The sequence below is a fragment of the Drosophila subobscura genome, chromosome E (assembly GCF_008121235.1).
Source record: "Drosophila subobscura isolate 14011-0131.10 chromosome E, UCBerk_Dsub_1.0, whole genome shotgun sequence".
Taxonomy (NCBI): Eukaryota; Metazoa; Arthropoda; class Insecta; order Diptera; family Drosophilidae; genus Drosophila; species Drosophila subobscura.
In genome coordinates, this window is record NC_048531.1 from 168,158 (window position 1) to 190,656 (window position 22,499).

Here is a 22,499-nt window from a genome sequence, read left to right on the forward strand (position 1 = left end):
TAACTAAGACGAAATACACATAAGTATATACATTTATAACTACAGAAAAAGTTAGATTTGTTTTGTTTCCGACCCCATAAAGTATATATATTCTTGGTCAGCATCAATAGCCGAGTCGATTGAGCCATGTCTGTTTGTCCGTCCGTCTGTCCGTCCGTCTTGTTGAGCGCCTGGATCTCAGAGACCATAAAAGCTAGAGCCACCAAATTTTGCATCCATACTTCTGTGTGCTCACACTGTTACAAGTGTATTTCAAAAAAGAGCCACGCCCCCTTCCGCCTCCGCAAAAGGGCAAAAACCTCCCAAATCTACAATTTTAAAGATAGCAGAAAATTCCGTAGGGAATGACCATATCTATCAGATCACCAAATTGGGGCATTATTGGAGCTTTAATATAGCCACAATGAAGAAATTAATTAGCAGTGGCCAAACCCACCCCGTTCCGCAGCTTATATTTGTTTTGCCGCTGGCTCTGCCGCTGGCTCTGCCGCTGGCTCTGCCTCTGCCGTGAGTCTGCAGTGTGTGGGTCTAGGGAAGGGGGGCGAGCTAAAGGAGCGTGTTGGTGTGAGAAGTGTTGTAGATGTAGATGACAGATGAAGAAAAAATTTAAAATTTGACAAATAACCGCTAATGTACAGATGTAGTACTGAGTGCCGGGTATAAAAGTTGTGACGCGTAAGAAGCGTCTCACACGTCCCTTCTCGTTATTTTTGTAAGTACGCCCTCACTATTAGCCGCTCTTTCTTGTAGTTGCGTAGTTCTCGCTCGAGTTAACTGTTCTTCCTCTCTCGCTCTCTAAAGTTTCTGTGCAGTAGCGCACGCTCACTGCTTAGCTGTCGCTGCACTTGTTCTTCTGTCCTCTCTCCGCTTAACTGTTTTTCGATCCCGCTTGTCGACCCACTGGTCCCATTCCTATTTGTTTTGCGAAAATAATTTCTATTTATTTTTTATTTATATATTTAATATAAATAATATAAATAATGGAATACGTGGTTGTGTGTTCCGCTAAGACTTGCAAGAAGCAGATCACCCACGACCAGCCGAACATGCTGGCTCTGCGATAACGTAGTGCACGCAAAATGTACTGGGTTCTCTGGCCTCGTGTGTAATGGTCTGCATTACAGTTGCGAGGCATGTCGGTCTGTCGAGAATGGTCACGAAAGGACTTTAAGGAGCTGACCGTGGGCTTTAAAAAGCAGTACGATCGGCTTCTAGACATGGAGTCTCATTTCAGCGGTTTAAAACTGCTAAATGAGTCTCCTATGCGCAAAAAAGTCACTCCTCGTGATCTGCAAGTGCCTGTCCCTCGACCGCTCGCTGCCGATAAACTGTCTGCGTCCACTCCGACAGTGCAGCAGCTAATTTCGTTTGCCACTCCAAGGGCAACGACAGCTGCTGGTGATCAAGTTTCGGCTACCGAATCGATCATCTCGGAGAACATGCAGCCGTGTCTGTCGAGTGCGTTCCAAAGTCACATCGTATCCCATCTATTTCGATCCCAGCAGATAATAAACGTCCCGGACCACCAGATATTGCCGTCGCAGGTACCAGATCTGTGGTGCCAAAACCTCTGGTGGGAGTCCCACCAAAGCGGCAAGTTTTTGTCTCTCGGCTTGCCCCTGACCTCACATCTAATGATGTAACTGCTTTTATACAAAGCAAAATAAAAGCTGATGGCTTTAAGTTAGAGAAGTTTAATTTCTCTTATGCCAGGGAGAAAGCTTCTTTCAAGATTAGCGTATCTCCAACTCAATTCGAGACAATTTGCTCTCCAAATTTTGGCCAGAGCCCCTGTTGGTGAAAGAGTTTAAGGCTAAGAAGAAAAATAGGCCCCCCATAACTCTTCCTAGTAGTGAGTAGTGAGTTACGTAGTAAGCTGAGCACTCTTTTTATGGACAGTTTTACATTTTCATTCCATGTTATTGTGTTTACCGAAACCTGGTTAAAGCCGGTCATTATTAGTTCCGAAGTTTTGGCAGATCGGTACACAATTTATAGGAATGATCGTTTGTCTCGACGTGGAGGAGGGGTTCTTATTGCAGTAGACTCTTACTTCACGTCGGAACTCTTCATAGTCCAGGTTTGCCATGACCTGGAATTCCTCTGTGTCAGACTGATTCTTCCTGGCCAGTCTATTTATGTCACTTGCTCGTATATTCCACCTACTTCGGATGTATTAATATACGAGCAGAACTTGTCCGCCTTAAAAACTGTTTCTTCCTCGCTATCTGATAAAGACCATTTAATAGTTCTTGGGGATTTCAATCTGCCAGGTACTGTTTGGTCTTCGGTTAACGAGTCTAATAACCTTGTGCCCACGTCACGACATGATTTTATTGATGGCTTATTAGACCAGTCCCTGTCTCAAGTCAACCATTTAAAAAACTCCTTGATCGATTGCTTTATCTGTGCTTTGTCTCGGATCCGACCGTAGCGTTGTTAACAAGAGCACTTCCGCTCACTATACCTGAAGACTGCTATCATCCTACTTTCGAAGTGTCGGTAAATATTGGACCTACTGTATCGGATCGTGCGGGTACGCTTTCTGAACGCATCCGTTGCTTTCGTAAAGCTGAGTTTACGAAGCTCAATAACTTAATTAGGGATTTTGATTGGTCCGCTGCACTCACGTTATTGAAGGCACAAACATTTTTTACAATGTACTTTACACAATTTTCGACTCGTGTGTCCCACTACATGTCCGACTAGATCTTCGAAGCCTCCTTGGTTCATCAAAGAGCTACCCAGTCTAAAGAACCTAAAATCAAGACTATTTAAAAAATCTCAAGAAGTTGGTTCTCCCTCTTCTCTTTCTAGTTACATAATAGCTCGGTCAAATTTCACTGTTATTAATGCTCAATGCTATAGGAACTACCTACTTCGATGCAGGATACGTTTTTTACAGGACCCTAAACAGCTTTACAGCTTTGTAAACAGTAAGCGTAGAACGTCCGCACATCCATTATCGCTATCATTTTTCAATATGTCGGCAAACAATGATCAGGATATCGCCAATCTTTTTGCACCATTTTTTCAAACAACCTATTCCCAGGATAGCTACCCAAGTCATGTGTATCCATATAGTCTACCAAGGTCGAATGGCATTTTCTGCCCTTTGTTTAATGAAAGCTCCTTACTTCATGAACTTAAATTAGTTAAGCCGGTATTTTCACCGGGCCCTGACGGAGTTCCCGGCTGTGTACTCAGTTACTGTGCGGAGTCTATGTGCGGACCTTTGCTTAAATTATTCAATCTATCTATTTATACGGATTTATACGGCGACGAAAAACAACCACTAATCTTTTAGAGTTCACCTCCTTTGTCATTAAAGGATTCCTCTTCTTGCACAAAAGCTCGACCTTCTAGGGTTTCCGCCCAATCTGTTGAGATGGATTTCTAGCTACCTGTGTTCTAGGTCTCAAAGGGTCCTTTTCAAAAACTCCTTATCTTTACCTGTTATGGTTACTTCTGGAGTACCACAGGGTAGACATTTAGGCCCCTTACTTTTCACACTCTTTATTAATGACCTGCCTTCTGTATTGACAAATTCTCGAATACTTATGTATGCGGATGATGTTAAGCTCTGTGTCCAGTATAAAGACATCTCATTTCACTCTCGCTTGCAATCTGATCTCAATATCTTTCAGTCATGGTGTTGTGCAAATATGTTACACCTTAATTCTCCAAGTTCAAAGTAATGACTTTTCATCGCTCCAGCCCCTTACTGGCACCTTACACCCTCTGCGGTAGTTCTCTTGAGAGAATTACATTAGTTGATGATCTTGGTGTTAAACTAGACCCCAAGTTAAAGTTTTCTGAACACATTTCTACCATGGTAATTAAAGCCATTGGTGTGCTTGGGTTTATAAAGAGGTGGTCAAAGGAATTTGATGACCCGACCCCTATATAACGAAGACTCTCTATATCTCGCTTGTTCGTCCGATTTTAGAATACGGCTCATGTGTATGGTGCCCTCAGTACAACATACATCAGGACCGTATTGAATCAGTACAGAAAAACTTTTTATTATTTGACCTACGGGGCCTCAACTGGGATGCAACTGTGAGACTGCCATCCTACCGTAGTAGACTTCTTTTAATAAATCTTCCATCCTTAGTTAGTCGTAGAAAAATGCTTGGTGTAATTGTTATGCACAACTTGATCAAGGGGGATGTAGACAGCCCTGACTTGTTGAGCCGCGTAAACTTTATGATTCCCATTAGACCCACTAGAAACTATATTCCTTTGTTCCTTCCAATGTGTAGATCGAATTATGCCCTGCACGAGCCCTTTAGAGTGTTATGCTCGGATTATAATTCTCTCTATCACATTATATCCTCGACTCACTCCCTTCCTCTTCTTAAATCTCTTATACTAGCCTACCTCTCCCGTAGTTAATTTAATTTTTATACCCGGTACTCGAAGAGTAAATAGGGTATATTGTATTTGTGCAGATAACGGTTGTATGTAACGCACAGAAGGAAACGTTTCCGACCCCATAAAGTATATATATTCTTGATCAGCATCAATAGCCGAGTCGATTGAGCTATGTGTGTCTGTCTGTCTGTCCGTCCGTCCGTCTGTCCGTCTTGTTTGTCGGCTAGTTCTCAAGAGACTATAAGAGCTAGAGCCCCCAAATTTTGGCACCAGACTGCTGTATGCTCACACTGAAACCAGTGTATTTCAAATGGCTTAATGGCTTCGATGGCTTAAAGGTGGAGAAGTTTAATTTCTCTTATGCCAGGGAGATATCCTCTTTCAAGATTAGCGTGTCTCCAACTCATTTCGAGACCATTTGCTCATCCAAATTTTGGCCAGAGCACCTGGTTGTGAAAGAGTTTAAGGCTAAGAAGAAAAATAGGCCCCCCATAACTCTTCCTAGTAGTGAGGCCAGTGCTCCTTCCTCCTCTACTCTTTCCTCTTCTGCTTATTCCTCCTCTGATCTGCCCACCTCTTCCCACTGCAATTCCTCGCAGTCAAAAAACGAATTTCCCTCGTTGTAGCCTATCAAAATGCTCGCGGCTTACGTAGTAAGCTGAGCACACTTTTTATGGATAGTTTCACATTTTCATCCCATGTTATTGTGTTTACCGAAACCTGGTTAAAGCCGGACATTCTTAGTTCCGAAGTTTTGGCAGATAGGTACACAATTTATAGGAATGATCGTTCGTCTCGGCGTGGAGGAGGCGTTCTGATTGCAGTAAACTCTTACTTCACGTCGGAACTTTTCATAGTCCAGGTTTCACAAGACTTGGAATTCCTCTGTGTTAGACTAATTCTTCCCGGCCAGTCTATTTATGTCACTTGCTCGTATATTCCACCGACTTCGGATGTATTAATATACGAGCAGCACTTGTCCGCCTTAAAAACTGTATCTTCCTCGCTATCTGACAAAGACCATTTAATAGTTCTTGGGGATTTCAACCTGCCTACTGTTTGGTCTTCGGTTAACGAGTCAAATAACCTTGTGCCCATGTCACCACATGATTTTATTGATGGCTTATTAGACCTATCCCTGTCTCAAGTCAACCATGTGAAAAACTCCTTGGGTCGATTGCTTGATCTGTGCTTTGTCTCGGATCCGACCTTATCGTTGTTAACACGAGCACTCCCGCTCACTATTCCTGAAGACTGCTATCATCCTACTTTCGAAGTGTCGGTAGATATTGGACCTACTGTATCGGATCGTGCGGGTAGGCTATCTGAACGAGTCCGCTGCTTTCGTAAAGCCGAGTTTACGAAGCTCAATAACTTAATTAGGGATTTTGATTGGTCCGCTCTGTACTCGTGCACTGACGTCATTGAAGGCACAAACATTTTTTACAATGTACTTGACACAATTTTTGACACGTGTGTCCCACTCTCATGTCCGACTAGATCTGCGAAACCTCCTTGGTTCACCAAAGAGTTATCCAGTCTAAAGAACCTAAAATCAAGACTATTTAAAAAATCTCAAGAAGTTGGTTCTCCCTCTTCTCTTTCTAATTACTTAATAGCTCGGTCAAATTTCACTTTTCTTAATGCTCAATGCTATAGGAACTACCTACTTCGATGCAGGATACGTTTTTTACAGGACCCTACACAGCTTTACAGCTTTGTAAACAGTAAGCGTAGAACGTCCGCACATCCATTATCGCTATCATTTTTCAATATGTCGGCAAACAATGATCAGGATATCGCCGATCTTTTTGCACAATTTTTTCAAACCACCTATTCCCAGGAAAGCTACCCAGGCACTATGTATCCATATAGTTTACCAAGGTCGAATGGCATTTTCTGCCCTATGTTAAATGAAGGCTCCTTACTTCATGAACTTAGTTAAGCCGGTATTTTCACCGGGCCCTGACGGAGTTCCCGGCTGTGTACTCAGGTACTGTGCCGAGTCTCTGTGCGGACCTTTGCTTAAATTATTCAATCTTTCCATCCATTCTTCTAGCTTTCCCCCCATCTGGAAGGAATCCTTTATAATTCCTCTCCATAAGAAAGGTAGCAAGTCTGACGCTAAAAACTATAGAGGTATATCTAAGTTATCCGCTATTCCTAAAATGTTCGAGAAAATTTTAACTCCGCACTTGCAACATCTTTGCAAATCACTTATATCTCCAGCTCAGCACGGATTTATACGGCGACGATCAACAAGCAATAATCTTTTAGAGTTCACTTCCTTTGTCATTAAAAGATTCCAAGGTAACTTGCAGACGGATGTTATTTACACTGACTTCAGTAAGGCATTCGATTCTGTAAATCATTCTCTTTTTGCACAAAAGCTGGACCTTCTAGGGTTTCCGCCCAATCTTTTGAGATGGATTTCTAGCTACCTGTGTTCTAGGTCTCAAAGAGTCCTCTTCAAAAACTCCTTATCTTTACCTGTTATGATTACTTCTGGAGTACCACTGGGTAGCCATTTAGGGTCTTACTTTTCACACTCTTTATTAATGACCTGCCTTCTGTATTGACAAATTCTCGAATACTTATGTATGCAGATGATGTTAAGCTCCGCGTCCAGTTTAAGGACATTTCATCTCACTCTCGCTTGCAATCAGATCTCAATAGCTTTCAGTCATGGTGCGGTGCAAATATGTTACACCGTAATGCCTCGAAGTGCAATGTAATGACTTTTTATCGCTCCAGCCCCTTCCTGGCTCCTTACACCCTCTGCGGTAGTTCTCTTGAGAGAATTACATTGGTTGATTATCTAGGTGTTAAACTAGACCCCAAGTTAAAGTTTTCTGAACACATTTCTACCATATAAATAAAGACATGGTTGTGCTTGGGTTTATAAAGAGGTGGTCAAAGGAATATGATGACCCCTATATAACAAAGACTCTCTATTTCAGTGCAGAAAAACTTTTTACTTGTTGCCCTGCGTGGGCTCAACTGGGATGCAACTGTGAGACTGCCATCCTACCGTAGTACACTCCTTCTAATAAACCTCCATCCTCAGTTAATCGTAGAAAAACCCTTTAGGGATTTATGCTCGGATTATAATTCCGTGTACCACATTATATCCTCAACTAACTCCCTTTCTCTTCTTAAATCTCTTATCCTAGCCTACCCCTCCCATAGTTAGTTTCAGTTTTATACCCGGTACTCGAAGAGTAAATAGGGTATATTGTATTTGTGCGAATAACGGTTGTATGTAACGCACAGAAGGAAACGTTTCCGACCCCATAAAGTATATATATTCTTGATCAGCATCAATAGTCGAGTCTATGTCTGTTTGCCCGTCCGTCCGCCTGTCCATCCTTATGAGCGCCTAGACCATAAGAGATGGGGCACCCAAGTTTTGCATCCAGACTTCTGTATGCTCACACTGTTACAAGTGTTTTTTCAAAATTTCGCCCTTCCCCCTTCCGCCTCCACAAAGGGCGAAATCTGCTGTATCCACTATTTTGAAGATAAGAGAATGACCATATCTTTCACATCACCGCATTGGGATTACCCTGGATCATTATTATAGCCAGAATGAAGAAATTAATTTGCAGTGGCTACCCCCACCCCTTCCAGCAGCTTTGTTTTGTTTTTGCACATTCTCTCTGGAGTGAGAAGTGATGTAGATGTAGAATTGTTGTAATTGTAGAGTGTAAAAAAAAACACTAAGGTACACTTTTACTGACTGAGTACCGGGTATAAAAGTTGCGACGCATACGAAGCGTCTCAAACGTTCCTACTCATTTTGTTACTGTTTGAGATGCGAAGCTTTTTTCTCACCAACATTTATCCAAAACAGAATAAGAACAAATTTAAAATTTATAATTGTCTATTTTCTATATCGATGTCTAGTTGAAGCCAATTGCTTTCTATTTCGCTATTACACTACTCTACACGATTTTGCCGCTTCGATCCTGACTAACTTTTTCTTTTAAAAAAGTTGAGCTTTAAAAAAAAAAAAATAATTTTTAAAAAAATTAAAGCCTTCAGTCTATCAGAAAATGTTGGTTTGATTCGAAGCGGAAAAAAAAACTTCGATTTTGTCGAGTAGTTTTATTAAAGGGTTCGCAACCTATTTGGCGAGAGATTAGCACAGAACTGACTTCGGCAGCCACTGCCGATCTTGGTTGTAGGCGCTTCAACACGTGCAGAGCGAACTCTCTCGGGGAGAGCGCGACAGCGCTACCGTTAGACTTAGCATCTCTTATCTTAATCTAAGTTTAACTTATGTTGGAAAGAAGCTAGAAGTTGCTGTGCTCCCGGTTATTTTGATTCAACAGCTGCTGGCCCGAACATAATATCCCGTTTGGAAGCTCGTCTTGCATCTTCATCAAGGGGCAGCAAGCACAACCGAGTAACGGCGCTCCTGATGTTTCCTGAGGCCGTCTTCAGGTCAGCCACGTGACAAGCTTAATCCTTGCCCTGGACGACATCGACCACTCTAGCTAGCGGCCAACGCATTGGACGAAGATTCTCGTCCTTAATCAGGACGACGTCGATCACACTTATATTCTGATCGGCCGTGCGCCACTTCGAGCGCTCCTGCAACAGAGTGAGATACTCTTCGCTCCAACGCCTCCAGAAGGTTTGCTGCAGCTGAGTGACCCGCTGAAAACCATCCAGGCGATTGAAGTTTAGTCTCGTTAGGTCAGGCTCGAGGATCGTATCATGAGGTCCGCCTAAATGCAGATAAGCAGGATTTAAAACGGCTAGGTCATTAGAATTCTCTGAATGCGAGAGCAAAGGACGAGAACAAACGATACGAAACAAACAAACGAAACGAACCAACTGAGCGTTACAGAAGATACGTGGCAGTCTTTACGGTCGCTTCCCACAATCCTCCAAAGTGTTGAGAGCGCGTCGAGTCGGATTTTGTCGCATTGTCCGACCAAATTTGACTTGGCCTTCCTCGAGTGAAAGTAAAACGCTTTAGAGTGTCAGGTCCTTTACGAGCTCCATGTGCATGGCCTTAATAGAGGTGAAGCAGACAAACACGCTAATGTAGCATTTTATCGGAGGACTCGTGCGGATTTCTGATCCGTAGAAGAAGGGTCTACAGTAATCCACTTCAAAAGCTCGAGATCCTTGCAGACGCTCCTTCGGCAGATCTCCCACGATGTGCTGAACCATGCGCGGCATAGTCTTGAAGCATCTCACGCACTTGCTGACTAGCTTTGAAACGGCTTTGATTCCTCCAATATGCCAATATTCCCATCGAATTTTCGCAAGCAAGGCGCGAGGTCCGGCTTGGAGGTTCCGTTCATGATAATATCTTATCAATGCAGAAGTTACGGGATGTCCCTTTGGAAAAATAAGCGGGTGCTGAGCATTGAACGGAGCGATGAGTTGCCGAGACGACCTGAATGGAGAGAGCGAACTGAAGGAACTGGATTTCTCGACTTGGTCACTGCGTTTGATCTCCTTTATTTCTGTCCACAAAAACGCCAGCTGAATGGGCAGGACAAGAAGATGCGTTCCTTTCTGAATATGCGCTGCATGCCAAAGAACGAATTTCCAAACATGCATGCGGACGTGAGATCGGTATGCGGAGACGTGATCAGCAATACTCGCGTCCGAAGCTCTATGATCGGCGCTTCAGCAACAGAAGAGACAGGACACTCATTCTGAGAGCCTACTAGAAATGTGGGAACTTAGCGCCATTCCATACCTTTGGAATCGATATTGATTTTAGCGGCGCCACGCGAGACTTTGAGCACAACACAATGCTCGACGACTGCGCCTGGACACGACATATACGGAGGCACCATATGCATCTAGGCTGGCATCGCAGAATCCGTGATTACAGGCATCCGAGAATGATGAATCAAGCGAGGAAACGAAATGCGAGATATGCTTGCCAAACTGTTTCTTAAATCCATCCAAGTTGAATCCAATCCAACTGTTCTCTACAAAGCTGCTGAAGAGAAATCTTGCACCTGACATTAGTAGTTGACATAATCCAACGCTTTGTGGTCTTAGAATTTGTGTCCATCGCAGACAAGGCGATGGTGAAGGTGAACCGCTGCAGGGTCCCACGCTGAAACAAGAGTTTTGGTTATGTTGCTTCCGTCAGGAATTCCTTCTCCTGGCGACTAGTGCACCATTTCCCAAGCTTAAAGTTACCTCGAGCCAGGAGTCAGGAGGAGAAAATTTTGCTTTATCAACAATTTTGAAGATAAGAGAAATCTAAAAACGCAATTCCGTCTGGAAAGACCCTATCCATCAGATATCTGAATTGGGATTAGATTTGATCATTTTAATAGCCAGAAAAAAAATTAATATATATAGAAATAAACCACTAAGGTATAGACGAACTACTGAGTACAGGGTATACAAGTTGTGACACGTAAGAAGCGTCTCACACGTCTTCCTTGTTTGTATTACGGTATTTTATTTGTCGAATCTTCTGTTTTAGAGACTTACGACAAGTAGGAAAATCTTAATCTAATATATATTTATTTAATTAATTGCAATTAATTCTTAAGAATCTGGGCCTAACTTTTATTAATGGGTGGGAAGGTCTCATGCCAAGTTAAAAACTGCGCATGTCTTTTGGCATGGGCCTGAAGCTTGATCTGGTACTTTGCTTTTACCTTCGCTATTTCATCTTTAACAAATCCGACACTTGAGTCTTTGTGAATATTCTCATTTATTCTCTCCATTTAATGACAATGGATGGCAAGTTTGCTCATTTAGGGTAAAGAAGACATTTTTGCGCTTTTGCTCATTTACATGTAGGCGCCAGTCTGCTAGCCATTTTTCCAAGGCCATGAGATGAGATGATAGTTTATCCAATTATGAATCCAATATTTTATGGATGTGTTGTGGAAGTAACATTTGTTATTTATGAATTAGGCAATCTTGAAAAACAGCGGAGCAATACTCTAATACTCTAATGCATGTCGTATCTCAAAGGTTATCCCTTTTACATGTTCAATGGTTCTATGTTTTTCACAAAATTTCAATCGAGACTGCACTTTGTAGGTGTTGTTTGATACGATTCAGGAGCAGCTTTTCAAATATCTTTGAAAGGCCCGGCTTTAGACAGATAAATCTATACGATGATGGCTGGGACTTGTCCTTTCCAGCTTCATGGATCATTGTATTAACGGATTTTCTCTATTGTTAAGGATAAAAGCCCCTTTTCATCATGCTGTTGAATATTATGGCGAGAAAGTAAAGTGAAATCGTGTATCGTGTATTTTTTTGTTATATTTTATTTTATATGATAGGTGGGTAGCTTCAGGATTTTTTGGTAGTGGGGAGTACGAAGCTTCATTGATAAGATCCCAATCTCCTGTTTGTGTTCGTAAAGGTGATCCCCAGAGAGGGAATCGTTTACTTCTTGAGGAAAGTTCCTCCATATAGTATATTTGAGCTCCGTTTCTCTCATCTTCTAGGGCATTACGTAGTAGATGGTTGGATATTTTTAACAGGTCCTTCGAGGCAGGCGATCTATGGGCTTGCCACTCTCGCCGAAGCCTTTCAATATGCCTAGGAACACGACTTGGGAAGTTATTAGCTGTTGTAGTTGAAAGTTGGAGTGTATTGCAGCCATTGACATTAATATGGGAACTTATAAGCTTCATGTATTTAAGCTGTAGATGCTCGTAAAGTTGAAGTAGAATTGGCGAATGATCCGATGTTAAATCTGTTAAGTGCTCAACACTAATCTGAGCCTGCGGCACTCTTCTTGTCACAGCAAAATCAATCAAGTCGGGTTGCTTCTTTGGGTCCGCAGGCCAAAAAATATCGTCACACCATTTCTCAGCCCATCTCACTAATGGGACCCGAGGACTGGGAGAAGGGACGGGACCTGACTAATCACCTCCAAATATATACAGACGGCTCCAGGATGGAGCCGGTCATATAAGCTACCGGACGGATGCAGCATATTTCAGGCGAAAGTTGGTGAAGTGCGTTGGTGATGAAGTTATACAAAAAGTCTAGATATGTGCTGATGGATGTTAGTTCTTAAAACAGGCGATCCCAAATATATTCTTATAAGCATGTCGAGACGTGCTTGGTGGAAGCACCGTTAATGCAGTTTCTGTTAACCTGCTAAGCATGAGTTTGCTGGCAAATTTTAAAATTCACGTTTTACGGGCTCCTGGTGGGTGGGTAGCAAAGCAAAGCGTTAGTATTCCAAGAACAAACATTTTTGTAAACGAAACGAGAAGGGACGTGTGAGACGCTTCTTACGCGTCACAACTTTTATACCCGGCACTCAGTACTACATCTGCACTTAAGCGGTTATTTGTCAAATTTTACATTTTTTCTTCATCTGTCATCTACATCAACAACACTACTCACGCCAACACGCTCCTTTAGCTCGCCACCCTCCCCTAGAAACACACACTGCAGAGTCAGGGCAGAGTCAGGGCAGAGGCAGCGGCAGAGGCAGAGGCAGTGACGTGTCAGGGGCCAGGTCATAAACAGCGCGAAGCAGAGTGTGAATGCTGCGGGACGGGGTGGGTTTGGCCACTGAAAATTAATTTCTCCATTGTGGTTATAATAATGATCCAATCGGATCCCAATTTGGCGATCTGATAGATATGGTCATTCCCTACGGAATGGCGTTTTTAGTTTTCTGTTATCTTCAAAATTGTAGATTTGGGAGGTTTTCGCCCTTTTGCGGGGGCGGAAGGGGGCGGGGCTCATTTTTAAAATACACTGGTTTCAGTGTGAGCATACAGCAGTCTGGTGCCAAAATTTGGTGGCTCTAGCTCTTATAGTCTCTGAGAACTAGCCGACAAACAAGACGGACAGACGGACAGACAGACATGGCTCAATCGACTGGGCTATTGATGCTGATCAAGAATATATATACTTTATGGGGTCGGAAACGTTTCCTTCTGTGCGTTACATACAACCGTTATGTGCACAAATACAATATACCCTATTTACTCTTCGAGTACCGGGTATAATAAGGTAAAATTTGGTTCCTACTGAACAAAACCTGCATTATACCCGACGAAATCAAATCTAAATGGGGCTGTCGGTTGAAAACTGCTATTTCAACATTTGTTTTTATACCCGGTACTCGAAGAGTAAATAGGGTATATTGTATTTGTGCGGATAACGGTTGTATGTAACGCACAGAAGGAAACGTTTCCGACCCCATAAAGTATATATATTCTTGATCAGCATCAATAGCCCAGTCGATTGAGCCATGTCTGTCTGTCCGTCTGTCCGTCTTGTTTGTCGGCTAGTTCTCAGAGACTATAAGAGCTAGAGCCACCAAATTTTGGCACCAGACTGCTGTATGCTCACACTGAAACCAGTGTATTTTAAAAATGAGCCCCGCCCCCTTCCGCCCCCGCAAAAGGGCGAAAACCTCCCAAATCTACAATTTTGAAGATAACAGAAAACTAAAAACGCCATTCCGTAGGGAATGACCATATCTATCAGATCGCCAAATTGGGATCCGATTGGATCATTATTATAACCACAATGGAGAAATTAATTTTCAGTGGCCAAACCCACCCCGTCCCGCAGCATTCACACTCTGCTTCGCGCTGTTTATGACCTGGCCCCTGACACGTCACTGCCTCTGCCTCTGCCGCTGCCTCTGCCGCTTCCTCTGCCGCTGACTCTGCCGCGACTCTGCAGTGTGTGTCTATAGGGGAGGGTGGCGAGCTAAAGGAGCGTGTTGGCGTGAGTAGTGTTGTTGATGTAGATGACAGATGAAGAAAAAATGTAAAATTTGACAAATAACCGCTAAGTTGCAGATGTAGTACTGAGTGCCGGGTATAAAAGTTGTGACGCGTAAGAAGCGTCTCACACGTCCCTTCTCGTTCTTTGTAGCTTTGGGAGGTTTTCGCCCTTTTGCGGGGCGGATTTTTTAAATACACTGGTTTCAGTGTGAGCATACAGCAGGCTGGAGCCAAAATTTGGTGGCTCTAGCTCTTATTTTCTCTGAGAACTAGCCGACAAACAAGACGGACAGACAGACATGGCTCTATCGACTCGGATATTGATGCTTATCAAGAATATATATACTTTATGGGGTCGGAACCGGGGAAGGAGCTAAACGAGCGTGTTGGCGTGAGAAGTGATGTAGATGTAGATGACATATCACATATACCTCACAAAAATCAACATTTTTGCACGTCAAACATATTATAGATGCATTTATTAGCTGTAAAGAATGTTTAAGTTCATTACAACCAGATGTAAGATACTTAAGTTATGTGAAAAAAGGAGCACTACCTCTAAAAAAAAACAGTTACAAAAAATACCAGACTTTAAAAATTCTTAAAAAAAAAGTTCTGACAAATGTAGAAACAAAAAAATAATTCTGTGAACAAATTTAAAGCCCTCAGTATATCAGAAAAAGTCGGCTTGATTCGAAGCGGAAAAATATGGATTTTGTCGAGTAGTGTTATTTCTGAATGCAAGAATTTATTCAAATTTAATGCACATACTACATCTTTCAGGTAGAATAAAAAGTAAACAAAAAAATGTGACGCATAATTATTTTTGTTGTTACATTTTATTAGGTATGTACATATGTATGTATATTCAGTGTTATCAATACATAATATAAAATCTATAAAGCCATCTTTCCAAACCCGTTTATGGGTTTTTTTCAATCTTTTCGTAGAGAATCCCAAAATTAGCGTCAATTGAGTAATTTTTATAACCAGAATAAAAAAATACATTTGAAGAGGCTACCCCCTCCATTGACTCGGCCTTTTCTTGCGCATTCTCTCTTGCTCGCACAATTTGCCATTTGCAGTATGCGGCTCTGGTTGAGGAGAACTCTTCCGTTGGTGTGAGATGATGTAGATGTAAATGGCCGATGTAGAAAAAATGTAATATGTGAAATTTAAAAAAATCACAAGGTTGTATAAAAGCAGAGTCACCTGCGAACGCGACTCACACGTTCCTCCTCGTTCGAATCGAGGCACCATCGTTTCTCTTCGTTCCCTTATCGCTACCAAATTCTTCTCCCGCACTGTGGAAACGCCTGCCAACATCAAAATCGAAGTTGACTCACCTTTTTTTGACGCAATTGCAGTCTCTATGAAATTACTTCGCTCAATGATCTTCGAATGTGCTTTTGTGAGCTCATATGCTTTGAAGATATCAGTAAGACAAAAACAAAAGACTACCGTTAGCCTTTAAAGAGATCATATTGATTTGGTTGACTAACAGGTCGTCTAAAAGTTTAGGTAGCTGATGCAAAATATATTTTTAAAATCATCAATATTTCTTAAAATATACATGGATTTGATTTTCAGCAAAGGACAGTCTAACTCTGGGGCACCAAATAATTTTCAAGGAAACTCAACATTAATTAATTTGCCAGAACTAAAAGATGTATGTACTCTAAACAATAATTTATACTAAAATAATATAAATATATATATATATGTATTTTCTTATAAGGATCAGCTGTCAAGTGAACAAGCTAAGGCATCGACATCTGGGGCTCAATGGGTGTGTTCAGTGAATGTTGCTGAGTTTCGAAGCTTAGTCAAAACGCTCGTCGGTGGAGTTAAAACAATTACATGGGGCTTTTTCAATTCAAAAGTATGTTTCAAATCTATTTTCAAATTCTATTTTCTCTAATAACTTGTACAGTTTCAGATTTGTGATACAAGTCTTATTACGCAAGAAAAGCTTTTTAATCCAGAGATTTTATGTGTATATATTGACTTAGTTCATTATGCAATGGAGGCCTTAGATATTTATACAATTAACGTTAATCCAAACCAACAGCGAACTTCAGGATTAATATCCAGAAGTAAAGAAGAAAAAGAAGTTTTGGAGCATTTCAGTGGCATTGTAAGTAACAAAGTTTTCCATTTGACCATTTGACCAGCATATGGCTATTCCCTATTAAATGGGATCGAAATAGCATTCTTCCAAAACAAAATCATTTTTAATTACGGAAAATGTTTATGGTTTGGTACTTAAAGAGTAATTAGGGTATATTGTATTTGTGCACAAAAGTGGATGTACATATGTAAAGCACATAAGGAAGAGTTTCCGACACCATAAAGTATATATATTCTTGATCAGCATCAATTGTCGAGTCTATATAGCCATGTCTGTCTGTCCGTCCGTCTGTCCGTCTTGTTTGTCGGGTAGTTTTCAGAGACTATAAGATTTACAGCCACCAAATGTTGTCTCCAGACTGCTGTGATATCACACTGATACAAGTGTATTTCAAAAACGAGAATGGTCGCTTGAGACGCTTCTTACGCGTCACAACTTTTATACCCGGTACTCAGTAGAACATCTGTACCTTAACGGTATTTTTATTCCCGGTACTCGAAGAGTAAATTGGTATACTGTATTTGTGCGAATAACGGTTGTATGTAACGCACAGAAGGAAACGTTTCCGTCCCCATAAAGTATATATATTCTTGATCAGCATCAATAGCCGAGTCTATGTCTGTCTGTCCGTCCTTCCGTCTGTTCTGGTGGATCGAAATAGATCGGATACGATGTGGCTTTGGAGCGGACTCGACAGATACGGACGCTACAGTACTAACTGGCTGCATGTTCTCCGAGATGATCGATTCGGTAGCCGAAACTTGATCACCTGCAGTCGTTGCCCTTGGAGTGGCAAACGAAATTAGCTGCTGCACAGCAGGTTAAAGTTGTAAAGCATTCAGTAAACAATTTTAGAGTTATTTTGAAATAAACACCGGTCGTTTATCCAAAATAGAAAAGAAAGTACGGAGCGCAAAACAAAAATACGTCTGGTCACTACGAAAGAGAACAAACGATTTGACTATTCTTTATAGGGTCGGAAACATTTCCTTCTGTGCGTTACGCACATTGCTCCGAAAACAAATACAATACACGCTCTTTACTCTTCATGCACTGGGTATAAAAACTCTACCTTAAAAAAGCATAGAAATAACTTTTTTCAATTTTTTCGCTTGGAACGATGAGTTTAAATGGTGTTGACTGTGTACTCGGATAATATTTTTTGTCTATCAGGTTAATATATCGACTATAGCTGCATAAGTACATATGTAACTATGTTTATAGTGTGTTTAAAATTAATCAATTTTTTTAAATTTATTTATTTTTTTATATTCAACAGTTCCTTATGATGCATTCGCAGAACTTTCAGGAAATATTTGCGACCACAATAAATTTTTTGGTGGAGAGGATTTATAAAAATCAATCCCTTCAAGTAATAGCAAACTCGTTTTTAGCTAATCCAACAACATCGCCGCTTTTTGCCACAGTTTTGGTGGAATATCTTTTGGAAAAAATGGAAGAAATGGGATCAAACGTTGAGCGATCTAATTTGTATCTAAGGTTATTTAAACTAGTTTTTGGAAGCGTCAGTCTCTTTCCTGTCGAAAACGAACAGATGTTACGCCCGCATCTTCACAAAATAGTTATCCGCTCAATGGAATTAGCATTGATTTCTGATGAGCCGTACAACTATTTTTTACTACTTAGGGCACTGTTTAGATCTATAGGTGGTGGCAGTCATGACTTACTGTACCAAGAATTTTTACCCCTATTACCAAATTTATTGGAAGGTCTGAATCGATTACAAAGTGGATTTCATAAACAACATATGCGCGATCTTTTTGTGGAGCTTTGTTTGACTGTACCGGTTCGACTGTCGTCTTTGCTGCCTTATTTGCCTATGTTAATGGATCCATTGGTTTCTGCTTTAAATGGTTCACCTACCTTAATTAGTCAGGTAAGTTTTCATTCAATTTTATTTGTTAAAATAAGAAGCTTACAAACCATAAAATAGTCCTTTTAAGTTAGAAAGGTTAGATTTATTTATTTTTGATTGCACTTGCATTCAAACGTTTGTTATATTCTGTGAAAAGCCTTCACACATGTGTAGGTATTACTTTTTCTTGTACAAATTATGCTCAGGATAAAACTAAAATGAACTCATTCGAATTTTTTTCTCATGATTTTCCAGCCTTTTTTAGGTGTATTTTTTATGCAAAAAATGATTTTTTAAAATTTGATTGATAAAGCAACAGGCGCTGCCAAAGCAAAAAAACCATCATCAACATATATACTTTATGGGGTTGGAAACGTTTCCTTCTGTGCGTTACATATGTATGTACAAAGGGTAGCAATGATGAGTACATGTTCACAAAAACTGACTTTCGTCGCCCATAATTTCTAAACGAATGAAGGCAAGCACACCAATTTTTTTTTGTGTATTAACAACTGTATTCTTTGCAACCAGGCAATAAAAGCAAAAAGAAATGAAAAGCTTTAGCAGAAACAGCTTTAAAAATGGCAAGCTAAAACAACTCGCATGTGGACTTGCTGTTTGGGGACAAAATTTCGCATCTTTTCCACTATGATCACCACCGATTGGCTAATGCCAAGTTTTCAGCAGTTTTAGATGTCGTATAGCCACAAGCTACACAATAATATTTTAATTTTCTTGATCTTTTTTCTTCAGTCTCAGGTACAACATAGGCACTATTTAATAAACTCAAGAAATCTGCTTCGATTGTTATGAGAAATGTCTTAATTTGATGTTAGTATTGCTAGAATATACCAAAAAAAATATTTTTGACATTGTTGATTAGAAAATTTAGAAATATAAAATAACGAAAAGTGCAAAATTGAGTACTTGCGAGTTGTTTTGGCTTGCCCTTTTTATACCCGGTACTCGAAGAGTAAATAGGGTATATTGTATTTGTGCGAATAAGGGTTGTATGTAACGCACAGAAGGAAACGATTCCGACCCCATAAAGTATATATATTCTTGATCAGCATCAATAGCCGAGTCCATAGAGCCATGTCTGTCTGTCCGTCTTGTTTGTCGGCTAGTTCTCAGAGACTCCAGAGACATCTCAGAGACATCCAGACTGCTGTATGCTCACACTGAAACCAGTGTTTTTCAAAAATTAGCCCCGCCCCCGCAAAAGGGCGAAAACCTCCCAAACCTATAATTTTGAAGATAAAAGAAAAAAACGCGATTCCGTAGGAAATGACCATATCTATCAGATCACCAATTTGTATATAAACATAGATATACATACGCAGATAAGTGTTAAGTTTAGATGTGTGTGACGATATATGTAAGTGCGATTGATTGCAAAGGTATTGAAGAATGAAAAAGTGGATGTATGTATCGCAGAGAATGAAACGTTGCCGACCCCATAAAGTATATATATTCTTGATCAGCATCAATAGCCGAGTCGATAGAGCCATGTCTGTCTGTCCGTCTGTCCGTCTGTCCGTCCGTCCGTCCGTCCGTCCGTCCGTCTTGTTGAGCGCCTGGATCTCAAAGACCATAAAAGCTAGAGCCACCAAATTTTGCATCCATACTTCTGTATGCTCACACTGTTACAAGTGTATTTAAAAAATGACCCACGACCCCTTCCACCCCCGAAAAAGGGCGAAAGCCTCCCAAATCTATTTTGAAGATAAAAGAAATCTAAAAACGCCATTCCGTAGGGAATGACCATATCTATCAGATCACCAAATTGGGATCCAATTGGATCATTATTATAGCCACAATGAAGAAATTAATTTGCAGTGGTTAAACACACCCCGTCCCGCAGCTTATATTTGTTTTTTTCACATTCTCTCATTCACGCTCTGCTTCGCGCAGTGTTTGCGGCCGCTGCCTCTGACACGTCTCTGTCTCTGCCGCGTCTCTGCCCTGACTCTGCAGTGTGATGCTCTAGGGAAGGGTGGCGAGCTAAAGGAGCGTGTTGGCGTGAGTAGTGTTGTTGATGTAGAAGACAGATGAAGAAAAAATGTAAAATTTGACAAATAACCGCTAAGTTGCAGATGTAGTACTGAGTGACGGGTATAAAAGTTGTGACGCGTAAGAAGCGTCTCAAACGTCCCTTCTCGTTTCTTTTTGTTTTCATTGCCTGTTTGCTAAGAATACAGTAATTAATACAGGAAAAAAATTGTTTTGCTTTCCTTCATTCGTTTAGAAGTTATGGGCGACGAAAGTCAGTTATTGTGAACATGTACTCATCATTGCTCCCCACTGTACATGCAAGAATATGTTAGCACATGCCAACTTTGTTTTTGTCCACTTTGATTGTTGACAATAGACTTTACGGCTTTCTTCTTGAGTGAAGATATAATTAATTAATTGGGTGCTTATCCGAGCGAATCTAAAGTCCTAGAAAAATAAAATAAAAATAATATATTTATCTATACTTATACTTATACTTATGTTTTCTTAAATTTTAGGGATTAAGAACATTGGAACTCTGCGTTGACAATTTGCAGCCTGATTTTTTATATGATCACATACAACCAGTTAGAGCGGCTTTAATGCAAGCCCTTTGGAAAACTTTAAGAAACCAAGACAATGCCGCCCTTGTTGCCTTTCGCGTTCTTGGGAAATTTGGAGGTGGAAATCGCAAAATGATGGTGGAACCACAGACTTTACACTATGATCAAAACGAAAAACCAATAATTTCTATTATAACATACTTTCAAGAATATGAAACTCCAATCGAATTTCCCGTGGACGAAGCGATTCATTCTGCATTTAAAGCATTAGGGTCAAATTCTACTGACCAGTTTTATAGGCGTCAAAGCTGGGAAGTAATCAGATGTTTTTTAGCAGCGTTCATTAGTTTGGATGATGAGAAACATACGCTGCTAAAATTGTTTACCCATGCAGATTTTGTCGAAAGCAACATAATGAATTGGTCAATATTTCAACATAAAGTCGAGGAAGCTAGTGTGCGAGGAACTCATCAGACTGCTTTAATTGGAATGTTGGTGGCTTCAGCCACGAAAGACTTGCGAGATTCTGTTTGCCCAGTAATGGCTGCTGTTGTGAGACATTATACGATGGTAGCTATTGCACAACAGGCGGGTCCATTTCCCCAAAAAGGTTTCCAAGCTTCTAGTGGTATTGATCCCATGGTTCTAATCGATGCATTAGCTTCTTGCATGGGACACGAAGAAAAGGAACTGTGCAAACCTGGCATAGCTTGCATGGGAATAATTCTTGACACTGCCACAAACATAATGGGAAATAAAGAAAGAGCGTGTAGATTACCTTTAATCCAGTATTTGGCAGAAAAAATGACATCCCTATGCTATGATCGACCTTGGTATTCAAAGGTCGGTGGCTGTCAAGCCATTCAGTTTTTATGTAAGCATATGTCTCTGCGTGCTCTATATCAACATCTCTTCAACTTTTTGAAAGCCTTTATGTTTGTGTTAATGGACCTAGAGGGTGATGTTTCCAATGGAGCCATCGAAATTACAAAGAACTATATGAAGACAATGTTGGAAATTTGCTTAAGCCCTATTAGTGTAAGTTATACGAATGATGATCTAAAAGAGTTGCAAACAAAGGCCACATATGAAGTTATTCATGAACTAGTTAGACACATTACAAGTCCTAATGGGATTGTAAGAGAGGAATCTATGATACTTTTAAAACATATAGGAGCAATTCAATCTAAAACAGTTTCGGAGGTTATGGACCCACATAAAGATGTACTCGCTGATATAATACCACCGAAAAAACATTTGTTGAGACATCAACCAGCCAATGCCCAAATCGGATTAATGGATGGAAACACGTTTTGTACAACTTTGGAACCGCGACTGTTTACGATTGGTAAGTGTGAAAACTTTGATGATGATTTCTATACCTTAGACTTTTTAACTGAGACTCTGGAACGACTGTATCTGTGGCATATACAAATTTAAATAAACCTCAAATGTAAAATTCGAAAATTCGAATGTATACTGCTAGTACCGGTATAACGGTACATCCGACGCGTACATCCGAGTCTCACAACGTTCCTTCGTTTCAATTCTGTCTTAAAAATCCAAAACCATGCTAAAACTCCCGTCAAAATAACCATATTTGGGAAAGCCGTTTAAACTCTCTCAGCTCTCTGATGGAAAATCGCATAAAGTATTTATGGGCGGTTAGAAATTTCTTATATTGGTAAGGTCGATTACTTTTCAGCCCTTGAAAAGCTGACTCTGAAGAACGCGACATAAAACTGGCCGACTCACAAATCTATGACAGCCATTTTTAGAGACTACCCTTGCGATTTGTAAATATTTAGGGTAACATAATTTCAATGGGAATTTTATCGTTTAAAATC

General features: G+C 40.7%; 1 protein-coding gene across 1 annotated transcript in view; it reads left to right on the forward strand.

Annotated features, from left to right (window-relative positions):
* LOC117892167 (transcription-associated protein 1) overlaps positions 1–22,499 on the forward strand; it is a 95,426-nt gene that overhangs the window by 35,857 nt on the left and 37,070 nt on the right. The window contains 5 exon segments of the mRNA XM_034798233.1: positions 15,678–15,756; positions 15,826–15,969; positions 16,021–16,224; positions 17,498–18,115; positions 20,608–22,000. Coding sequence (XP_034654124.1) covers positions 15,678–15,756; positions 15,826–15,969; positions 16,021–16,224; positions 17,498–18,115; positions 20,608–22,000 — 2,438 coding nt within the window.